General features: G+C 37.9%; 1 protein-coding gene across 5 annotated transcripts in view; it reads right to left on the reverse strand.

Annotated features, from left to right (window-relative positions):
* RBM46 (RNA binding motif protein 46) overlaps positions 1-21072 on the reverse strand; it is a 50363-nt gene extending 29291 nt beyond the window's left edge. For 3 of the 5 annotated variants that reach the window (XM_020891600.2, XM_020891593.2, XM_020891599.2), the window contains exons 1-4: positions 20910-21072; positions 7921-8082; positions 6553-7020; positions 5273-6055 (exon numbers count right to left, since the gene is read on the reverse strand). In XM_020891600.2, coding sequence (XP_020747259.1) covers positions 5273-6055; positions 6553-7020; positions 7921-8071 — 1402 coding nt within the window. In that variant the 5' untranslated portion in view covers positions 8072-8082; positions 20910-21072. Of the gene's footprint in view, positions 1-5272; positions 6056-6552; positions 7021-7920; positions 8083-20387; positions 20453-20713; positions 20783-20909 lie in introns of those variants that run through there. The other 2 variants (XM_020891597.2, XM_020891594.2) reach the window with 2 other exon arrangements.
* Positions 21073-24742: the final 3670 nt, after the last annotated feature.

The raw sequence follows: 24742 nt of genomic DNA on the forward strand, positions 1-24742 counted from the left end.
GCAAAATTTACTGTGGCCTATAACACTAGAGGAAAATTTACAAACCATGAGTTTTTTAAATATTAAATATCATACATTAAGTTTATAAATTAAAAATCAGTAGCTACTATTAAAACTAGTGTATCAGAAAAAGAATTTTAGAAATGTATTAACCAGAGATACTAAGAAACTGTAGGACAGAAGATTAAGGATGACTAAATGAATGTATAAAGTAAATGAAATCACATGATCACATTTGTCAGCTAATAATATAACTGGAATAAATACTGGTCATATATGTTTTAATATACATCATTAATTTCCTAGATTCTCTGGTACAAAAACTAATTTCCAAATTGCTAAGTAATTAGGTTGTTTTATAAAATCTTGGTTTTGATTGTAACTAATTGACAAATGCATGGAAAGAAAAAATAATTACTTGTTATCATGAAAATGAAATAGGTTAACTCATTTTCTTAATCTAGTTGTTTTTGCTGTGAAGCAGACAAACAAGTTTTGAATTATATGAAAGAAGGAGCATTAAACTGAGAAAAGGGTTAATTCTGACAAAAGCAGCTCTTGATTTAAACTATCTGAATTCTATCTCTGCATGCATAAGAAAAACTCAAGTGTTGTTTTTTGGTTCTTCACAGAGTTTTTATCATACTTTAAACAAAAACCATAGATTTTGGGGAAGTGAGCTCCTTAGCAGTCACCAGGTAAAACCCCGGTGTCTCAGAGATGGCGGCGCTGTGGCCCACAGAGGTGGCCCATCTCACGGCCACATTCTGCTGGCAGCTGAGACTACAGCTTCTTTTACTTGATTACTCTTCATTAAGAGTCTCTGACAGCAGCAACTTCATAAAAATTATGGTCCGCTAAAACAAGTGTTAGTAAGATAAAAATTATATGAGTAATACCAAACGATGATCTTCTGGGAAAAAAAAAACTAAGTTTCAAGAGGAATAAAAACACATTTTCACAAACACGGGGCCCTCTCAGAGGTCCAAAGACACATAGTTGAGTTAATGGAATTTTCACCTCACCACTTGGTCATATGAAAACAAATTAATGTATAAAATGTTGGTGCTCATCCCACTTAACTAGGAGAATTTTAAAGCAAATTCAGAAAATTACTTTTTTTCTTTAAAATATAAGCTTAAAATAGTATAAAAGTTAGATCCATAATTAAAACTGGAACGAAAAGATTAACTTTCTAAGAGTGTTAATTTTTCTAACTATTTACAATTTAAAATTCCACTATAACCATTATATTTAGCTTAAGTGTCTCCTAAAATTTCTTAAATATAAGAATCTAGACAAGTTTCTGATCAATTATTAAACAGATAAAAATTATGAGATAGAAAAGGCTTACATAAAAAGATGTGATACAGAATGACCCGAGATGTTTCCATACACCAAATATTTAGTATAGAACCTATCTCCTATCCCCCAAGTCTGTATTCTACCCATTAAACCTACTGATGGTGGTGTGGTGGTCTAGTTGCTAAGTCATGTACAATTCTTTGCAACCCCATGGGCTGTAGCCTGCCAGGCTCTTCTGTCCCTGGGATTCTCCAGGCAAAAATACTGGAATGGGTTACCATTTCCTTCCCCAGGGGATCTTCCCAGCCTAGGGACGGAACCCACATCTCCTGCATTGCAGGCAGACTCCTTACTACTGAGCCACAAGGGACGCCCTTAAACCTACTGAGTATCCCATTTATTACAGCTTCCTAACACTGAATAACCAAGTGATAGGTAATTTCTTTGCTTGTTGGTTGGGTACTGAGTTTCCAGGGAGGTTGCTCTATGACATTTGGAAGATGAAGACAGTCTTTATCTTTGAAGTAAAAAAAAATAATAATAAGGGTTCAATTTTGGCAAGAACCCCAGCTTCCAGCTTTTCTTAAATTATTTTGCTTAAAATAAAGCTTACTATAAAATGGAAACAAAAAACCCAATATATTTTAAAAATTCATTTTATGTTACTATGCAACAAGAATATTTTGGACTCTAGTAAGAGCACTAAATGGTCGCCAGAAGTACTCTGATTTTGGTACTTATATAAGATGCCTGCTCTCCCTTGAAAAAACTTCTACGTCCCTCAACACCAATAATCATCATCTTTCTTTTCTCTTTTATTTTCAGACTTGAAAAACAGGCAGAGTGAAGCTAAAACAAATGTGGATAGTGAAAGCACATTATTCTTAAAGAGCTCTGAGACAAAAAGGCAAATGACTGTTTATATAGCATAGAACAGCCAAAGATCATTAAAGTAAGATTTAATAGCATCAAAATAGCATCAAAACTGAAAGAGAAGAGTGTCAAAGCAAACAAAATGCTACACCTAAAGAAAACATCTTAAAATATTAATAGCAGTTAAATTCACTATCTAGGGAATTAGATTCAAATTCTTCAAGAAAATAGAACCAAAATATGATTTCATACTTAATAAACATTTGAGGGGGCCTCCCTGATAGTTCAGCTGGTAAAGAATCTGCCTGCAATGTGGGAGACCTGGGTTCAATCCCTGGGTTGGAAAGATCCCCTGTAGAAGGGAAAGGCTACCCACTCCAGTAGTCTGACCTAGAGAATTCCATAGACTGTATAGTCCATGGAGTCACAGAGTCTGACACAACTGAGCAACTTTCACTCACATTTGAGGAATTCCAGGAACCAGTAGCAACCTCTCAAGATCTCAGAACAATCCAATGCTTGAAACATGCAGAACATCAATAACACAGCACCTCTTCCCCTCTAAAAACACACCACTATCACCAACTGATCTCAACCCTGAGTCACCCAGTGAAACTCTGCAACCTTTATTTAAAGGAAACCGCACATAAAAAGGCACAGTTCATTACAGCCCAAAGGATCCAATGCTAACAGAAGGAACAAGCACGCCAGAGCACTGCCAACTGTATTCAATCTATCCCTAGCCTGCCCTGTGGCAACATGTTGCTTTCCGGCTGCCTACGTTAGAGACCTCTGAAGGTCTGATATTTGTTTTCTTACTAAAGATTTCTAGACTTCTGATTTCTGATTCTTCCACTTCCTTGATTTCTCTTCCTGCTTAGCTGCCTCTTAACTCAGCCTTCACTCGTATTTCTAGTCAATCACAGTTTGTGTGCTACTATCTATAGACAAGGGCTCTGGCCTTGTGCATGAAATTCAAATTTTGACTTGTATTTGGATCTTGGCTTTTGTCTCTGATGATGAACCGAAACTGAAAAAAATGAAATAAAATGAAACTATTCAACTTTTTATAAGCAGTTTTGATATACATTGATAAAATCTGTAATAGAAGACTAAAACAAACTGTCTGTGCCCTCTAAGAACGTCATTCCTTGAAACTAACTGTATCCCTAATGAACATAATCAAGTTGGAAATACTATAAATGAACAGGGGTTGTCTTTGGGAACTACAGGTGAATAGCCGTTAACCATGGCCCTAGGACTCAAGTGAAAAACATCTTAATAATGGAATTTAAAAGTAAATGGGTAAACTGTGTCTAAATAGAAAATCTGATAAACTAAAAAAAAATGTTTTAAGATTCTTGCAAATTTGAATTTGTAAAGGAAATGAACACATATAGAAATAAAATATGTTTCAAGCACAAGTATCTTGCTAAGCAACTGAATGCCAAACATTCCACTTTGAAAGAATAATTTGATCCATTTTCTCTAAGAACACTGTTAGTCATTTGCTATCCACCTAATATTATCTTTAACTCAGACTGTCTTTATTAAAAGGAAAACTGAAGGATTCTATTGAGTTGGCCAAAAAAGTTCGTTTCAGTTATTCCCTATCATTATATAGGCTTCCCAGGTGGCACTAGTGGTAAAAGAACCCGCCTGCCAATGCAGGAAATATAAGAGACACAGATTCAATCCCTGGGTTGAGAAGATCCCCTGAAGGAGGACATGGAAACCCACTCTAGTACTCTTGCCGGGAGAATCCCATGGACAGAGGAGCAGTGCGCGCTACAGTCCATGGGGTTGCAAAGAGTCAGACATGACTGAAGTGACTTTAGCATGCATATATGTATCATCATACAGAAAAAGTCAAACTTTCTGACCAACCCAATATTTTGTAATTAACAGAAATCACATCTAAGACTTTATTAACTTAGATGATTGTAACTAATAATTGAGAACACTGCTTAAAAGTTTCTTGTAGGGAACCTCCCTTCAGCCCTAAAATTCTGACTCTACCTCCAAATCAGAATCTCCTAAAAATATTCGTAATAGCATGGGAGTGGCCATGATAAATAAGCAAGTCTATAATGAGGTACAAAAATTACTCTCTCCCTTTGGCAATGATTTTCCTTTCTGATTTCCTTTCCTTAACAAATTTGAGAATATCAACTTTAAATAGATGCAATCTTCAGTAATATGATACTGCAACTATATAACAAATAAAGTTTAAGCTATGACTGACAATTATAATCAAGAACAATTATAATCCTTAGTAGGAGACCTTTCCATTCTATTGTAGCTTTCAATAAGCCAGTATTTTCTAATAAATATTAAACACAAAGTAATAACCAACTGAAATCTACAGCTGCATTAAAAAATGAAACAAACTAATACAAGGGGAAGACACTAACCCAGAACAGTAAAAAACAGCAGAAGGAAAATACCAGAGTGATGTTACATCTCTTTCTTCACAATGCCAAATATTTAGTTAGCATATGGCCCAACGTGTGTTTTAATTATCACTCAAATGCTTCAGAGAAACTTTTTTAAAAGCATGAAAATAAAGAGAATGGTAATAAACATCTATTAATGATGCTTCTTGTTTTTCAGGAGTAATAACGACAGATTTCCAGGTTGGTGCATAAGGTATGTCTACATATGACCCATCTGAAATGCTTCTGATTTTAGCCTAAGCCTGCCCTCGAAAAAAGATTATCATGTAGACTTCACCAAGGATGTAGAAACACTCTTATAAACTGGTTTAAGTAATAAATAATGCAACTTATATAGAAATTATTTCACATGAGGATTAATCACTACAAAAACAGTAAATTGATAAAACAAGATAATGAACTCTCAGTAAATCAAAACCAAATGTCCTCCCCTCCTTAGTAAGTAATAATTAAAAAGCTAAATACAGGAAGATCAAACAGAAGTATCAATAAAATTTAGCATGAGTTCACAAAACTGAAGTAAAATTTATGTTAAATACTCACCATTGAGTTCAAACAAAATAAATTTATAAATACCCTATAATAATACTTCCTAATTTCATATTCTACTATATTGTTTAAAGTACTTATAAACTTACCCAAATGAAGTAATGTAAACTGGGCTGCCAGTTCCTTTGCATCTTCTAATGTAGTACAGAGTTTGTCTGGCATGAAATAACTCTGGGATCCATTTGCAATAGCAGGAATAACAATTTTATATACCAAAAGTACTTTCCCATCTTGACTTGTTGTTGAATATAAATAATATTCTGGTGGTGCCCAATTATTTTTGTTGCAGTAATAATCCAAATGCATTACTGCAGAATTGAAATGATTGGATTTTAAAGAATACATACTAATTGGAGTAAGCTTTGTTCCAGGAAAAAAAGGGTAAGTGCATCTTTCAATTTCAGGGGGGCTTGGGCTATGCTGGCCATTAAGACGAGCTGGAAGAGTTGGCGGTTTGCCTAGAATTTTGGGGTGACTCTCTTCTTTGTTAGCAAACACAATCAGGTTTTCAGAATTGGGGCTAATCTGACCATTAAGATTCTGTCTCCAAGTGTTTTCTTTATTCACAGGTTTTGCCAGTGTTACCTCAATACTTGCTCCATCGATGCATTTTCCATTCATTACTGACATGGCAGCCACTGCATCTTCTCGGTTGAAAAAGTGAACAAAAGCATAATCTCTAAGTTTCTTTACTCGCTCAACTGTACCAGGTTTGAACTTATTGAATTCTGCTTTAATTGTTTCCTCAGTAGTTGAGATCATTAAATTTCGTACATAGAGAACTTTAACTCTCTGCATGGTTTCCTCATCAACCTCTTTCTCTGGGTCAGCCCAATCTACCTGAATGGTATGGCCCCACAGTTGGAAGGTTCCTGTAAAAAAATAAATTAATTTGAAGACAATTAAAATAAATCAAAGTCAAAAATAAGTAAAACTGTTTCTCCAAAGAAGAAACTCAAATACATATAATATATTTGGTAAAGTATTAGTTTCCTATTCACACAAGTTTTTACTAAGGTGAACCCAGACAGGACTTAACAGTGAAATTAATTTTGAGAGTCAAAAGAACAAGTACACTTCAAAACAGACCTTTATTAAAAGGATTAGGTACTGTCCTTTTTATTTTTATCAAACAACAACTAACAGCTAAACAAAACTGTATACATTCAGTAAATCAGTAAACTTGTAAATAATGACTCATTTTATAGGATCATATTCTTTTAGAATCATTTGTTTTACTTTCTTAATTTCTATTCCTCTTCAAGGGCACTACATATTTTCATAAATTGATCTATGAGGTACTGCTATTTTTTCAAATGTATAGGAAGGTTAACAGAGAAAAATAACCTTTGAAAAAGGATAAACTTACCTGGAATTAGTTTTCTCCTAGCCATAGCAGCAGCTCTGTGAGATTCATATTCCACAAATGCAAAACCACGATTTTTGGTCTTATCAGTTGCACTTGGGTAAACAATGACATCTACAACTCCTTCTGTAACTTTCTTCATTTCATCCAAGATTTCCTCTTTCTTCTTTTCTTTCGGAATAGCTCCAATAAATAATCTGCAATTATCTAAGCTTACACACACACCAATAAATTTCCCTGGTCGAATTTCATAATTATTAAGAATTCTAATGGCTAACTGGGCTTCTTCTTTTGTGGTATACATCACAAAAGCATAACCTCGATTTTCACCACTAAATTCCATCATAAGTCGAAATTCATATATTTTCCCAGCTCTTTCAAATACAGGAACTAACTCATCTTCATACATATCACGAGGTATTTTTCCTACAAAAACTTCACAGCCTCGAGGTGGGGGTGGACCTTCCCAACCTGAAAAACAAAAATAAATAGACAAGTTCTAATAAGGTATTTATGTTTCCTATTCAATAATTCATTCCACAGATTTACTGTGAGCCTTCTACATGCCATGGACTATTATACATATTAGGGATACAACAATGAACAAACTAGAAGCCTCCTTCCCTCATGAAGCTTATATTCAACAGAAAAAGAAGACAATGAATACTGAGTTCTATGAAGAAAAATAAAGCCACAGAAAGGTTGATATTTTTGGTAATCAGGTACATCTTTTCTAGGCACATGAGGTTTAAGCAGAGACCTGACTGAAATGAAGGACTCAGCCTTGAGAATATATCAGAAAAAAGAAAAAGCAAGTGCTTTTTATATTAGTCATATTAGAACAACACACAGCAAGCAGGTCTGTACGGGAAATGCATAGTTGGGGGAGGAGTAAAATGACAGGCAAAGCAGCCGTCACTGCAGTGAGAGGCCACGACTCTCGCTTAGGTCTCACAGAAAGTTAACTGGAGGGTTTTGAGCAGGGAAACTCTACTGGCTACTGGTAGAAAGGCAAAACATGATATCTAATAATCTGCTTGCATCTAGTATAAACATCACTCCTTTACTTGTTTCTCTTTCTGATTCCTCCCCAAATGTCCTCCCCTTTCATAGCTAGAGTCCACTTTCCCCACTGACCTAATCCTGACTTGTTTCTTAACTGCTACTTAAACCAACAGTAGAATGTTTAGGGAAAGACACGCATAACAAATGTAATCTACCTCTTTCCCTTCACAGCGGTAAAAATGACTGCTGCGGTCTCAAAGCGGTTTTAAGGAAAGAGTTATTTGTTTGGGATACTTGTGGAGATATATATCTAATGGAAATGACAGCATTAAACATGCAATTTTTTGAACATAAAGAAATCCACACCTGGAGGTGGGCCACCAAACTTCCTTTGCCCATTTTCTTGAACCATGTTGTATCCAGTCTTTTCCATCAAAGCAAGTAATGCTGCTTCATTCTGAGTACCAGTCCGTACTTTGTTGCATCCATTTGCTCCATCTATAGTTTCTTCATTCATCGCTGCAGTTCCTAAAGCAAAATTGAAGAGAAGTGTTTAGGACATGGAGCTCCAGGAGGAACCTATGAAGAATTTCACCAAGTGCAAAAACCAAGAATAGTTGTGTCGCTCTATTCAGGGATCACTGAAGCCTCGGCCCCCCAAGAATAGTTGTGCCGCTCTATTCAGGGATCACTGAAGCCTCGGCCCCCCAAGAATAGTTGTGCCGCTCTATTCAGAGATCACTGAAGCCTCGGCCCCCCAAGAATAGTTGTGCCGCTCTATTCAGGGATCACTGAAGCCTCGGTCCCCCAAGAATAGTTGTGCCGCTCTATTCAGGGATCACTGAAGCCTCGGCCCCCCAAGAATAGTTGTGCCGCTCTATTCAGAGATCACTGAAGCCTCGGCCCCCCAAGAATAGTTGTGCTGCTCTATTCAGGGATCACTGAAGCCTCGGCCCCCCAAGAATAGTTGTGCCGCTCTATTCAGAGATCACTGAAGCCTCGGTCCCTGAAGTTCTCCCTACAGGGGAACGGAACCCTTTTAATGTCTTTAATCAGTTATGCAGCACCTTTATAAGGCATAAGCTACAAAGAAAGGGAAGAAAAAGTGAAAAAGACAAAGGAACAACAAAAACAAAAGTGGGAAAACAGGAGTAAGTGAAAGGGAGTTAGAGGAGAAAACAGCCAGCGGAAGTAGTAACAAAGTATTCAGAAATGCTAAAATGATATAGCTAATATTAGGTGACCTGAGAAAGTCCTTCTGAGTTCTAAAATATCTGAGTTTTCTTCTGAGTGATGAGAAATATAGCTACAAACATCCATTATCATATACACCACACCCACAAAGTCTTTTTACAGTTCCTCCCAAGCTATCCAGTGGCATCAATGATACATTTCTGAAGACAACATAGCAGGGAAGTAGCTCATGCACCCACACACCTAAATGCAGCAGTCTAAGGCTCTTTATTAAGCTACCAGTCATTATCAAACTGCCTACTGAGTTTGTCTAGCAAACACTAAGAATGAGATTTTTAACTGGCATCTTGAATTCAACAGATTTAAAACTGAATGTCATTTTATCCTCCAAACCTGTTCCTTCCTATTTTACCTTAACTCCATCAATTCATCTGGCCAACCGACAATGGCACCACAAGGATGATTTATTACTCCCTCTCCAAACCGTCAGAATCAGAAACTCCGGGACTTAATCTTGAGGCCTTCCTCTGACTCACAGCTAATCAACCACAAAAACCTGCATATTTTCCCTTCCAAATATTTCTTGAAATCAACCTTTTCCTGTATATCCCCACAGCCTATTCTCAATTATATCTTACTTGAATCAGCATAGTCATTTTTCATCACTCAGGATCTATTGGGGATGGTTCTAGAACTCCCAAGGACACCAAAACCACTTACACTCAAACCTCACATAAAATAGCATAGTCATTTGCCTATAACTTATGCATATCTTCCCATATACTTAAACCATCTCTATAGATTACTTATAATAAAATATAAACACAATGTAAAGAGTTGGAAATACAATGCAAATGCTATATATGCCAGTATGGGTGGCAGATTTAAGTCTAAGGAACTTTCTGGAACTATTTTTCAAATATTTTTAATCAAAGGTTGGTTGAATTTGCAGTTGTGGAACCACGGATTGAGAGAAATGACTATGCTAGGTTCCTAACCATTGTTCCAGAGATTTTTGTCCCTTTCAGACAAAATCTCAGTGTGGACAAGATGATATAAAAATATGCACCTGACTACTTTAAGCTACTACAAATCAAAATTAAGGGGGAAATGAGTGAATTTACTTTCTCTTAGAATCAAGAAGGCTCTTCTAAGAAATAAAAAACCCTCAAAGAAAAATAGTACTAAATTACTTTTACTACCCTGGTGGTTCCAACAGTAAAGAATCCGCCTGCAATGTGGGAGACCTGGGTTTGAACCCTGGGTTGGGAAGGTCTCCTGGAGGAGGGAAAGGCTACCCATCCAGTATTCTGGCCTGGAGAGTCCATGGGGTCGCATGACTAAGCAACTTTCACTTGATTTTTACTAAATAAGTATTAACTATTTTGAAGGCAGAAAATTACAAACGGGGGGAAATGGTCTGCAACACAACATAAAACCTAATTTTCTTAAAACAGAAAGAGCAGCATGGTATCATAATTAAGAGCAAACTCAGGTACCTAAACGACGGCTTAAATGTGAAGTCTGGTTCCTCCCCTTATTAGCTATGACTTTGGACAAGTTTGACCTCAGTTTGTCTCTAAAAGTAGAAAAATAACACTTTCTATTTCATAAGGTTGCTGTCAGGATTAAGCATAAAAGGCTTAAAATAGTATTTTGCATATAAGCACTATAAATTTACTATCTAATTAATACAATAATACTTAACATTAACTTTTAGGAAAATAATACTACTAAATAATAAATTAATAAAACAACAAAAAAACAAACTAATAAAAAAAAAAACCAACTGCTGACCAGGGACTGCAAACATGAATTCACTCATTCATTTATTCAGTGAATGTTTCTCAAGGACATACTGTTGCCAGACACTATTCATTGAGTCTGGGCTACATCAGTCAGGTAAACACCAAAACTACTCCCTTGCACAGCTTACACTCCAAGAAGAAAAACAAACGATAGCACAAGTAATATGTAATGATATATGTTAAAAGATAACAGGAGGAGGAAAATGAATGGGTACAGGGTACATAGATGGGGACGAGGTGTGCAAAAGACAGTGTACAATTTTAATCAGGTAACTAGTATTCAGAGTTTTCTGAGAAGATAACATTTGAGCAAAGAACTAAGGAACCTGGCCGTGTTGGGAAGAACAACACAAAAGGAAAAATGAGGACAGAAGCCCAAGAAGAGAAGTGTGCATGGCACATATGAGGTCAGCAGGGGGACCAGTATGGTAAAGCCAAGAAGAGAACAGCAGGAGATGAAGTCAGCAAGGTAACAATCTGCACATCACACCAATCTTCTAAGTTAGGTGCTAAAGGTCCTCAGCGGTGGAGCCACTGGAGATTCTGAGCACAAGAGTAATACGATCTTTCATTTTAAAAGGATTATCTGCCTATTATATTGTGAATTCTGTAGAAGGGCAAAGGTGGAAGCAACGAGACCAACAAACACCAAGACTAAAATTCAGGTGAGAGATGATGGTGCCATGGACCAGAAAGGTAGAGGTGGAGGGGAGTCTGCGATGTGAGATATAATCTGAAAGTACATCCAATAGTTTTCTGACAGATCAGATATGAAAGAGATAAACAGATGTCAAGGATAACACCAAAGTTTTGACCTCAGCAACAAGAAGCAAGGAAGTAAGGAAAGCTGAGATAGAACTCAGAACTTATACTTAGGGGTAAGAGCAGAGTTCAGTTCTGGGCCTGTTAAGTTTGAATATCCACTAAATGACCAACTTAAATGCCTATAAGGCCATGGCAAGGAATGTTATATGAGTGAAACAAGAGGTAAAACCACATGATTCTGGCAAGTGCCGTGGACTGTGTTTAACAAGAAAGATACTGGAAAAAGGCAGTGGATACTCAATTCTAGCAAACTGTTACTGTGAGGAAATCCCCAGTTTGCCCAGTTACACTAAATTTTCCAAGGTTTCAGGAGAAGCCAGAAATATGCAGATTCATATGTAAAATCTCTCAATTCTTAAAATTTGAGTCAAGGAGCTGCATTAATATATTAAAACTATAAAAACTACATAAATGTCATCCATTTACATGTACAAATACAGCATAAGAATGGCATGATGAAAATGTAATCTGGTAGAATATTATGTTCAAACTTAACATAGGGTATGTTATCCAAATTCCAACTCAAAAAATTAATGAGTCAAACTCCCACAACTCAGCTCAAGTTTCTACACATTTACTGAATGTTTTCTATGACTAAGTCATTTTTCTGGAGTTTTAGTCATGTGGATGACCCTGAGGGGCAGGACCACCACTCAGGTGGACAGCAGAAGACAGAGTAACTCAGTGTGACTTTCTGCCGAGCAGAGAGAACTGCACAGTGAGAAAGGGCTGACCAGAAGATGTCTTCCTGCCTAACTGAAGTATTCAAACACAGGCTGGACATGCTGGAGATTCAACCAAAGGGGGCACTGCGGGACCAGGTGGCTTTTCACAGTCCTTCCAAAATTTAATACAAAGGGAGTTCAAGCACAGACTCTGCCTTTTTAAAAGGACCTACAATCCAGAAGAGTAATAGCATCATCATGCAGTCAGCTTCCTTCTATGTTTTAAGTCTGCATTTTGGAGATCATTATCTCTACAAGAGGTTCACGGTTCCTTGAAAACAAAATGCTGCAGGGTCAAAAAAAAAAAAAGAAAAGAAAACCCTGGAAATTAATTCAATTATAAAAATAATAACAAAAACTGTAGAAACCAAACAAAATACCTGCAGACAATCTGTGGCTTAAACTCTGAGATGCATAAAAGCAGACATTCCTGTCTGCCTTGGACACGTTCCCTATTATCCAACAAAGTGCTTGGTACACAGTAGATACTCAGTAATTATTTGCTGGATGAAGAGGCTAACAGAAAATTAAAAAAAAAAAATCCTTAACATGACTTCATACACTCTGGCATTAAATTAGAATGATTTTTTTTAGGAAAATCTGGTAATCTTACTAAATTCTAAAATGCATATATACTCAGTAATTACTAAGAAATTAACCTACAGATATAGTTGTACAAGTGTATAAAGATAGACACACAAGCATGTTCACTGAAACACTGTGTTCAAAATAAAAAGTCTAAACAATATTTAGTTGTCTACCAATAGAGGACTGATTTTAAAATTATGGTATAACTACATAAAGGAATGTTAAGCAGCTATTAAAGAATTTCTTAAAATTTGTGTGTGCTGATATGGAAAAATATTCAAGAAATATCACATGAGAGTAAGTTGGAAAACAATGCATTGACTATGCATCAACCATGTGTTTTGTTTAAAGATATATATGTATACACTCACAGATGCTTGTGAATACAAAAATTAAAGACACACTTTGGAAAAATTTACAAGGAACTTTAACAGCAGTTATCATTGGTAAGTAGGAACCAAGAGTTAAGGGACCTTAACTTGTCACTTTTCTGTGACTATCAAGAGCATATGCTACTTTTACTAAGAGAAAAGGTCATTTCAGGGACTTTCCACTGTTCTTTAAAGATAAAATCTAAACTCTCTTTTAAAAGAGTCATAAAGGCCCTTCCCTCACCTGCCCAGCCCCTCTCTCAAACTTCGCTTCTTGTATGTCAACAACAGAACTTACGCAGCTGCCATTTCATAAACGCGCCACGTCCTCACACACGGGCCTTTGCACAGGCTGCTCCGCAGTCCCCTTGCTTTCTCTCTTTCCCACACTTAATATTTCCAAAAAACCAAACAGACAAACAAGAACAAACCATCTTCTACCCTCCCTTCTCAAAGCTAAATTAGATACTGTATCCTCTTGTCCTGCTACCATCTCCCAGTGCTGGACTGTCAGTCCCTGCTGCCCCCTCATCCCCCAACCCCTGACAGATCTTAAGCAGGGTCTGGTCTTTTATTCCCAAATCCCTACCACAGTGCACATTCTTTGGCACATTCACTAGCTTGCTGCTCAAAGGAAGAGACAGGAAGGAAGATACACTGTGGTTTAACTAAACATAAGGGACAAAGGTTCTAGTTCTCAGTCAACAGATCTTTGACATATCACTTTACACTTTTACCTTTACTAATTTCTGAGATTCCACTGTACGCTTATTTCTGCATTCATTTATTAAGCACATTTATATTCTGCATGATGACAGGCATGTTACACACATTATCTCATTTAGTACTTACCCTCTAAGATATTATTTTCCATTTTAAAAATAAATAGGCTGAGATTAAGAGAGGTAGAAGTCATAGTGCCTATAAATTGATAGTGCCTGGTAGGGTAGATATGCAAATTAGAGACCTGTCTGCCTAAATATGGGATTCCTAAACCCCTAGTTTATATTACCCTCATTTTACTTATTTAAAAATCTGAGATGTACAGAAAGTAACATAATTTACCTGAGATCATATAACCTGAATCCAGATTTTTTTTTTCACAATAAGTTTTTCTTTAATGTTTACAATAACAAATCAATTAAAACTACAGCATGATTTTTTAAAAATACTATATAAACTTAGAGGGCAAAAATCCATCAATGGAAACTTTTTGGAAAACTCCTAATAAAATAACTTCAAACTTTAATTAGAGATCTTAAAATAATTTAATTCAACCAATTTTGCGGCAAAGCAGTCACCCAACTTATTTTTGAATCCTTATGACAACGTAACTTAGGTTCTTTAATAAAGGTCTTTTTATGAATCATTATCTTTTTCCTTGTAACCTTCACCTACAGGTTCTGACTTTATCCTTCCGGCCAAACTGAACGCGCCCCTCTCATATAACTGCATTTGAAACACGAGTCTCTCCTTCCCCAAGCTGAACATCACTTTGCATGTGTGCGAAACTGCTTCAGTCATGACCTACTCTCTGCGACCCCATGGACTGTAACCCACCAGGCTCCTGTCCATGGACTTCTCCAGGCATGCTGAAGTGGGTTGCCATGCCCTTCTCCAGGGGATCTTCTGGACCCAGGGATTGAACCCGCATCTTCTACATCACAGGTGGATTCAGTTTCTTTAATCCAACATTTTCTAAAATGATATTCCTAAAATGATTATTCCAGGCACTATTAGCAGGCCTCAAAAATGTGTTTTATGCCTAAATACACCTGGGAATCACTATAACTCCCTCTTAGGAGCATCACAATGAACAGCAGCATATTTAAGGCCAAGAAAATTTTAATAAAAACAAATCTTTCTGCTTTAACTCTGTGTTTCCCAAACATTTCAATATGATATCCTAACTTTCCTTGGTAATTAGCTTTCTATAGAGCCATTTGGAAAATGAGTGTATGAACTGCTTCTTCTATGATAGTTTCATGCTTCCTCACTAACCTCTTTACTTCAAAACTGAAAAGGCCACCAGTGCAAAGACAGACATCAGTGTTTGACACAGCTGCATGACACTGACAGTTCAAATTAAGCAAACTGCCAAAAAAACAATTAGACTCATAATGAATTTCGTCTTCTTAGGTTCAACTCACCAGTTCCTCCAACCCTCCTCTCTAACCTTTTATCAACTTGTGCCCCATCCATGAAATGACTTAACTTGTTCTCCTCTTCCAGGACACAACTTTCACATATTTTCAAGTTTAATTAACAGTTATCTTTCCAAATATACTCAAAAAACAACTTAAATCTGCCCAAGTCTGACTAGTGATAGTAACAGAATTCAATACTGGTTTAAATAGTCATCCTTGTTCATCTTTGATTCAGAATAAAACATTCTGTCATCTTTATAATAAAATAGAGTATCTACTCATTAATATTATTTAGGTACTGACAATTCATTTTAAAAATTTACACTTGAAGAACAGGTATAACTGATAGCCTAAAAAATTCTTGTTTTAAATAATACAGCCACTATGTAAAGGCCCATTTCCAGAAAAGGTAAGAAGCTGTTCAGCTTTTCTTCAATTCCTCCTTCCATGTTCATTTCACCATGGCTGGTAATGTCTCATTTCTCTTTATATGATTTTCAGATTCTTCTAATTTACTGGCCTCATATATTTATTAACTGGCAGAATTAGAAAAAAAGCCTTAACCAAGGAAAAGTCTTAAGTCTGTACACCCAGCTGTGTATCTTACACTATACTTAAGGAATATATTTTGTTAATGTGATATAAAATCCAATAAACTATTATTAATAGATTCTTAGAAAAGACATGTTACTTTGACAATCAGAATCATTAAAGATTCGCTAACCAGCCTTTTGTCCTTGAATAAACACGATTTTTTCTACTATCATTCCTCTAAAATTAAGAGCATTTTAAATGATATAGCTACATTTCTCCATTTAAGACTGTTTTATTCTAGGTTTTGCCAATTATACCATCACTGCAGACTTTGCAGTAAGAAAATATCAGAATTGCAAGTGGACCTTAAATCCCTCAAATTTTACACACTGGAAAATTAAGAGTAAATAAGGTGAAGAAACTTGCTTACGGTCATAAAACTAGAATTAAAAAGACCTGGGACCCAAACCCTCAAACTCCAAGAGATTAACAAACTCTGGCTCTCTTCAGTCATTTATTCTCTGTGCTCAGCTGCTCAGTCCTGTCTGACTCTTTGCGATCCCATGAACTACAGCCTGCCAGGCTCCTCTGTCCGTGGAATCCTCCAAGCAAGAATACCGGACAATTGGTTGGTTCTCCATGCCTTCCTCCAGGGGATCTTCCCAACCCAGGGATTGAACCCAGGTCTCCCACACTGCAGGTGGATGCTTTACCGTCAGAGCCACCAGGAAAGCCCATCATTTATTCTGGAGCGACCTTAACAGACTAAACAAGACATCATGCTGGCCCACTACACTAAGGATGTCAGGTTGACACAATGTAGAGAAAAGCAAGGTGTGAGATTTCCATTTTCTAAACATGCTGCAAGAAAAAGGATGAGGAAAGAGAGACTCTAGTTTAATATGTCACCTTACACATGAAATTTACTGCCTATAAGCACAACAGATAAATACAGATTCTACTTCCATTTTATCCAAAACAGTTCTGGATGTTTTTTTTTAGGTGTAATGCACAGCCTCCTTCCAAATGACTGATTTCTGCATCCCACCCTACCCTCCCAATTACTTTACAGATATATATCTTGAGTTAGCCCATGTCACTGAAGCTGTATTTTTAAAGATATTATCTAGAGTCCCATGCTTAAATAATAGGCCAGACCCCACATTAAAGATGTTTTTTCTAAAGAGATAGTAAAAATGTATGCTATATTTAGTACATTTCAAGAAATCTCAATCAAAATACAAAAACTTGAAATTGCAGAAGATACACTGGAGAGTCACCAATCCCACTCTTTTTTAAAAAGAGTATGTTCTTTTCTTAAAGTCTCCCAAACAAAAGTAACATATGCATATATCTAATTCACATTTAAGAAAGCTGAAAAATATCTAACATGAAGACCATACTTTGAAGAGCCAGAATTCAAGACCCTCAACCAGAGAATCATTAATCAAATCTAAAGCAGGCATACAGCATTTTTATACTCATTTCAAAATGTTCCAGAATCTGAGAATTACCAAAATTCCAAAGAGGCACAGCAGTCCTATACATTATGACAAAGCTAATATTATCAACTGAAGCTTCCAAGACTCAGTCAGTCCTCTGGCACTTTCAGCTGTGGATCCACAGTGCTACGTATTTCACAAGCTTCCTCCTTCCCCGGTTGACCCAGAAAATCAAGGTAAGAAAGAGGGTCCTGAACAGAAGAATGGCACCCTGTGTTTATAAAAAATAAAAAGTGGGAAGGGCAGATTAAAAGCTGTTGCACCCTATGTGGACTCTAGCTAGCATAGATAAGTCTTCTTTCCCAAATTTTGGACTTTCAAAGATTTCTCTCCATCTCTATTTTAAAGTAAAAGAAGAAAAAAAGGAAAAAAAAAATCCACTAAAGTAGAAGGACCAAGATAGTTAGCCAATCACAGGATAGATATTCAAGCAGCAATCTGAATCAAGTCTTTAGCCTGAAATGGTTAACTATATTTTCATTAGTGTTAAGCACCTTAATGACAAAAATTTCAAGCTTCAAACTCCTACTGACTTTCAAAATAGAAAATATATTAATGAAAAATAAGAAGCACAATTTTAACAAAATATAAGTGAAAATCATTCATCTAAAAGGTCAGTTGTACTTAAATTGAAACTTCAACTTATCAATTACGTAGAAATTTATCAAGTTGTGAAAATGAACATTTTATAAATTTTGATTTTTAAAACCTAAATTTAACAGTGAAAAAATATTAATTTTAAAAGTATCCAAATACACTTATAAAAAGCACATTAGCACTTTAAGGTATCCCTTAAATTACATGACATTAAATTTCTGACTTGTTAGTTCAGTTGTTATTGACTGTGGTACATGACTAGCACGTCAACAGAGATTTTTGAGCGACAACTCATTTTAGCGACAGACTGCACTACAGCAATACGGTTGGAAAAATGAGAAGGATAATCGAAAATGTATGGATGTGTAAGTCTAAGGTTATTTCGAAATGAAAGTGTATAAATGGACCCATTACCTTCCACTTTAAATTATTTTTTTTAAAGATGAGAGCACATTTTTATTCCTACATTTTACTCCTAACTTAAATATATCTATGTATAAAAAGTTTTAGTATTAGGTGTTTTACAACTTCTGGTAATACTGTGGACTGCAGATTTAAATTCAGAAAACACTTAAAAATTGAACTACTTTATTTTTTTTAATTGAACTACTTTAAAAATAACTGGAACTAATAATAATAAATGTCTAAAATAGTGCTTTACATCGAACCATGTATATTATCTAGGGTGAAACAGATCACCAGCCCAGGCTGGGTGCATGAGACAAGTGCTTGGGCCTGGTGCACTGGGAAGACCCAGGGGTGGAGAGGGAGGTGGGAGGGGGGACCGGGATGGGGAATACATGTAAATCCATGGCTAATTCATTTCAATGTATGACAAAAACCGCTGCAATGATGTAAAGTAATTAGCCTCCAACTAATAAAAATAAATGGAAAAAAAAAAAAAAAATAAAATGTAAAAAATAAAAAAATAAAAATAAAATAGTGCTTTGAATAGGAAGTGTTATATGCTCTTTGAACTCAGGATAAAGCTATCTACAATAGAACCAAAATTCTTGTGTGCTGCTACAAAATTATGCATTACTATTACTTATATAAGGTCTTCTATAATCAGTGTCATGTGAAACCTGTCATAATTTGAACAGATTTTGGTCATCTTTCCTCACCAACCATGAGGTAATAAAACAAAATAAAAACCACGGTATTAATATGCGTATCTGGTCAGATTTAACCAAATCCTCCTTAAATCAGCATGTCTGTTTCCTAACAACAAACATGACACCACTAAAAATATAAACCTTAATTTCGGTCCACAAATTGGGCATACACTTGTATGCTTGACAATTTTTACCTCATCATATATTCAGTAAGGCTACATCTTATATTTCAACAAAACTCATACTTCACATTTCACATTCATATTTCAAGTATTATCTTAGACAATAATGTTCAAGTTGAATACTCAATCTTAAGTCAAAATTAGCAATCAAAACAGTGCTAATTACAGCACTGCTTATATTTAATAATTGCAGCACCAGTAGTAATCTTTATGTCTATGCAACTGAAAGTCGTTCAGTCCTGTCCGACACTTCATGACCTCGTCGACTATCCAGTCCATGGAATTCTCTAGGCCAGAATACTGGAGTAGGTAACCTTTCCCTTCTCCAGGGGATCTTCCCAACCCAAGGATCGAACCCAGGTCTCCCGCACGGCAGGCGGATTCTTTACTGTCTGAGGAACCAGGGAAGTCCCTTTATGTCTATAATGGGACGTAATTGCAAACAAGCTAATTTTCAAACAATGTTTTAAATGTGTACTCTGGAAAGAAGTCTATCATTAGAGCCCATGGTGAAGTTTAATCCTGAGAGGCTCTAAATGGAAGTCTATCCAACTCCTGAAGATTCTTGAAAGAAAAATACATCCTTAAAGAAACAAAATTCTATCAACACGCGAATGTTATTTACGTTAGCCCACCTATACACGCAATGTATGCTGCTTCCTGGTTCTACAGCAATCCTCAAACACAAAGCGGCAGATCCATAAAAAGAAACCACGTCTTTTGAAAAGCACCTGCTGATGTCCCGTCTGATACTGGCCCGTGTTAGAATCGCCATACACGATAAAAGCTATAGAATGTAAAGAGAGAGCTTAAAGAAACGTCAACATTAGATAAACTAAATTCACATATGAGGCAAGAGTGTCCAGATTAACAAAGCAGTTTCACAAGGATTTCAGACTCAATATCAATGCCGGGATGAAATCTAAATTCTCCCGACTCCAGATTCAGAGGTCTTTTCAGTACCCCAAAGGAAGTATTTTTAAACTTAGTAAGGAAAACCATCTGGCATTAGCAAACAAGATGGTACCCTGCGTGTACTCCCGCCCGCACTCCGTCCATGGCCGCACACTGCGAGTCTCGGGGAGAGGGGTCAATTACAGTCCCCTCTAACCGCAGCCCTCGCTGTCAACACCCGACACACGCGAGCCCTCGGGCAGGGACGGAAGGGAGTCCAGGGCAGAGGGAGAGTTCGAGGCTCATTTCCGTTTCAACGAAGTGAAGGACGACGTGATTGCCAAATCTCACCCAGCAGAGTCGGACGCCTGGGGCGCTGGCCCAGAGCCTCCAGAGGGGACACGCGGGCCCGACAACGGCCGCACGGACGCGGCAGGCTGCGTGGACCCGCGGCGGTCGACGGAGAGAGAGTGTTAGCAGAACATGGAGGGCAGCAGGTGGGGACGGCCGGAAGGGGGCGGCATAGAGCGGAAATAAGGGGGGGAGAGGGCCAGGCGCCGCGGGCGGAAGGCGCCGTCGAGGGGCGCCGACGCCCCGACGGGCAGTGGGCGCTGGCGGCAACCGCGGGTGCAGCAGCGCAGAAGACGCCCTGGGGCGGGGAGCCCGACCGAGAGCACCTGTCCTCCTGCCGCTCCACGAGACGGGGACGGGGGACGGCGCAGCCTGCAGACGCCGCCTGCAGCCGAGCGCGGGTCCCAGCGGCGCGGCTGCCGAGACGGGGAGCTGGACGGGGTTTTCTGCGGCCAGGAGGCACGGTCTCCGGCCGTTACAGGCGGTTTGGCAGTGACCCCGCGGCCCCCATCCCCTCCTCACCCCTTCAGGTCTTCAAATATTGGTCCTAAATCCGTGGAACCAACGACCACAAACCGCCGTCACCGTTTCGGAAACCAGTGGGTCGGAGCGAGGATGGAGGGCGGGGGTCGCCACAAAGGGGAGGGCACTCCACGAGGAGCAGCTCGCGCGGTCCTCGAGCCCAAGCTGGGCTCCCGACGGGCGCTGCGCGGTGGCCTAGGCAGCGCACGTGGAGGAACGTCTCGACCAATCAGTGACCAGCCCCGGGAAGGAGGGCGGGGTTCCTGGACTGAGGTTTAAGGTCCTCGGAAGGAAGTTCTTGGGCCGGGGCGCGGGGGGGCTGGGAGGGGGCGGGGGGGACGGGAGGGAGGGTAATGCTTGGAGTGACAGACCCTTTAGCCAATTAGAGCGAGAAGAGCCAGCCATCCGAGCAGGTGGGTATAGACTGATACCAAAAAAAAAAAGTAGTGCGTGTTTTGTTGAGATGTTTATAAAGCAAGGGCTGTGACCTGAACTTCCTTACAACTTTCACTTGGGAAGAGTGTGGATGCATTGGAAAAGTTTTCTGAGTTTTCAAGTCTTTAGCTGCTAGTCTGACCCAACACGGTTTTATGTGTGTGTGTGTGTGTGTGTGTGTGTGTGTGTGTGTGTATTGTGTATGTGAACGTACGCACTAAGTCACTTCAGTCGTGTCGGACTCTTTGTGACCCTTTGTGACCCACGAGGAACCTCTGTCCATGGACCTTTTTAAATAAGGACTTGGGGACGGGTTGGGGAAATATAAGGCAGATTTGCAATAGACTCACAAAGTTTGAATGGTTTAAGTGCACAAGAAAATGGGCTGAATTGGAGACCTAGTAACCTACCGCTGATCAGTTTGGAAAGTGATTTGACGGTGGCCGAGCTGATGCACCAGGTTGTATGCTTGTGTAAAACCAGCTTTTCACGGATACAGTTGTGTGGCGTTCTGCCCACGTTATACTGAATTTTGCCTCCTTTAAAGATAGAGCTTGGGTTTATATGGCAGACAAAAAAAGAAAAAGATGGCTTTAGGAACCAACTCCCAAATAGATTCAAAGAATATTAGAACCAGAAAGATCCTAGATCATGTAGCTTCTCCTTTAACAAAGGAAAACTTGATGCCCAGAATAATCTACTGAGTTACACAGTAACACAGCCCCCTAATTTCCAAACACATGGTGCTTCTTCTACACTAACTAGTGATTTCGGTTTGTTTATCATCTCCATATGTTGGAGGCCTAACGAATGTCTTAAATTTTCTTAGTTGTTAAGTGTGTGCATATGTATATATAAACAGATATGTACATTTAATATATATATTAACATATTCCAACAGTAAAGAATGAGCAAGAACTTTAGAATCATACAGATTTGGGCTCAACTCCCTGTGTCACCATTTTATGATTATGATACCTTGGATGAGTAACTTCTCTGAGCTCCAGTTTAAAATGGGATAGGGTGTCTAAATGATTATGTTAACAAATAATGAGCACTTACTGTGTGCCAGAAACAACTTTAAGGGATTTTCATATGTTAGTTCGTTTATTTCTCCAAGTAACTTTGGCAAACATGCTAGCTCCCTGCAGCCCTCTGTTTCAGATGAAGAAAATGAGACACACAGAGCTTAAGTAGTTTATGGTCGTTTACCTAGTAAGTGGCCCCAGTTTGAAACCTCCAGACAAAGCCAGTATGTTTTACTGTCTCAAAATGTGTGCAGAAACAAGTGCCATAATACCCAGTGCATACTAGATGCTCAACAAATACTCTTCCCTAAACTCCCTACCCTTCAGACAGTGAACACCAGTCTCATTTATGAAGGCTGCATGCATTCAAAGTACAGAAAACCTAGACTGATAGACCATTCCTATTGATACTTAAGTGTTTTTTTTTTCTAATGCATTTCTCTACTTTGGGATCCACAAGGATGATAATTATTCTCTTATATTGATTACTATTTGTAGCTACTCATTTATTTCTCTGAGAGAAAGATTACTCACATTCTTAATTTTCATGTTGGTGCCTCCTCAATCCCAAGCAGTTCATTGTAATACACATTCTTAAATACATATTTTCAAAGTTAAACTAAAATTGTGTTAGACATATTAGTCTGACAAGTTTAATCATTTTTAAAGGAGTTGCTGAAGGATCCTTCACTGTCACTAAAGTGGAAATGTTCTCTTGTGAGCTGCACAAGACATTCTTGGAAGTAGACTGAAGAATTGTTTTACATTTCCAGTTTTCTTTTTTCCTTTTTCTTTTCCTACAAATATAAAGGAAACCAAATAAGGAAAAGTTCCTCAATAGGCATTAGAGTCAGGCCAAAGACACTTGCTTTAGATAAGACAGTGTTATTTTAAGACCCCTCTGATGCTAACATTACATGTCCTTTTGGTCAGATTTCTTCTGAATCTTTTATTGCTCAGTGTACTCAGTCACTTCAGTTCATGTCCGACTCTTCGCAACCCCATGAGGCCAGACCCTTCTGTCCATGGGATTTTCTCAGCAAGAATACCGGAGTGGGTTGCCATGCCCTCTTCCAGGGGATCTTCCCAACCCAGGCATTGAACCTATGTCTCCTGCAACTCCTGCCTTGCAGGCAGATTCTTCATCTGCTGAGTTATCAGTGGTGGTGGTGGTGGTGTAGTCTCTAAGTCATGTCAGACTCTTGAGACCCTGTGGACTATAGCCTGCCAGGCTCCTCTGTCTGTGAGATTTCCCAGTCAAGAATACTGGAGTGGGTTGCCATTTCCTTCTCCAGGGGATGTGCTGAACCATCGGGGAAGCCCAAATCTTTTATTACCCATAGCCTATATATTTATCAAAAGCTATTAAAACTGTATTCTCTTCAAGTAAAATTGAAGGAATGGCCTTTAGCTTTGTTTCTCAAGGCTCCTAGAAAAGAGAATCTAAAACACTTATGCCAACTTGAATTATTTTTCAGGAATAGATCCCAAGTTAGGCTTTGTTAGAAGTTATTTGCAAATTTATGGGAAATGTGATCCAAATAAATAGGAACATAAACTGTGTATAGGTATTTTTGAGTGAAAAGAAGCCAAAGTTGAAGGGTACTTATTGGTGAGGGAGAAAGTAGAAAGGGAGCTCTGTAAATGCCAAAAAGATAAATAATATTGTGGAAGATGCAAAGGAAAAGTTAGAATAAAAAATTGGAAGGGGTATACAAAATATAATTAGATAAAGTGATCTGGATTACTATGTAAATGTGTTTTTCCCCATATTAAATGCAAGCTTTTTGGATTAAATTATCTTCATATACCTTCTATAAAATACAAAACCTCAAAAGGGAAAGAAAAAGGCATGAGAAGTCCTTATAAATGTTTAAAATCCAACTTGGTCCTAATAAAGAAGGAAAAGAAGGAAAGAAGTGAACAGTTGTATATGAAAGAGCATCATGCAGTGGTCTGCTTTGTTTTCCATTTGTTGGAGCCTCCTTTAACCATACCTGGCAGTGATGGCACAGATCCACCAAAAAAAAAGGCAACTACTTGCGTATTTATAGAATTAATGAACACAGCATGGGAGCTAGAGAACCTCCTTTAATTTGGTGACCCTCCAATCTATATGATCTCTCAAAACCCTTTCAGAAGTATAGGAGGTTTTCCAATACTTAGAGTAAATGTGTTTCATTCAATTCTCTGAATAGGAGGTTTTCCAATACTTAGAGTAAATGTGTTTCATTCAATTCTCTGACCCTTACTTTCTCACCCAGATTTGCTCCTTTGTGCCTGACAGTTTAATTTGAATTTTTCATGACTCTGGGATGTGAATGTCAGTACCAAGACGATTATAAAGTAGAATAGTGTGTTCTTTAGTTC

The sequence above is a fragment of the Odocoileus virginianus genome, chromosome 12, assembly GCF_023699985.2.
Source record: "Odocoileus virginianus isolate 20LAN1187 ecotype Illinois chromosome 12, Ovbor_1.2, whole genome shotgun sequence".
Classification (NCBI taxonomy): Eukaryota; Metazoa; Chordata; class Mammalia; order Artiodactyla; family Cervidae; genus Odocoileus; species Odocoileus virginianus.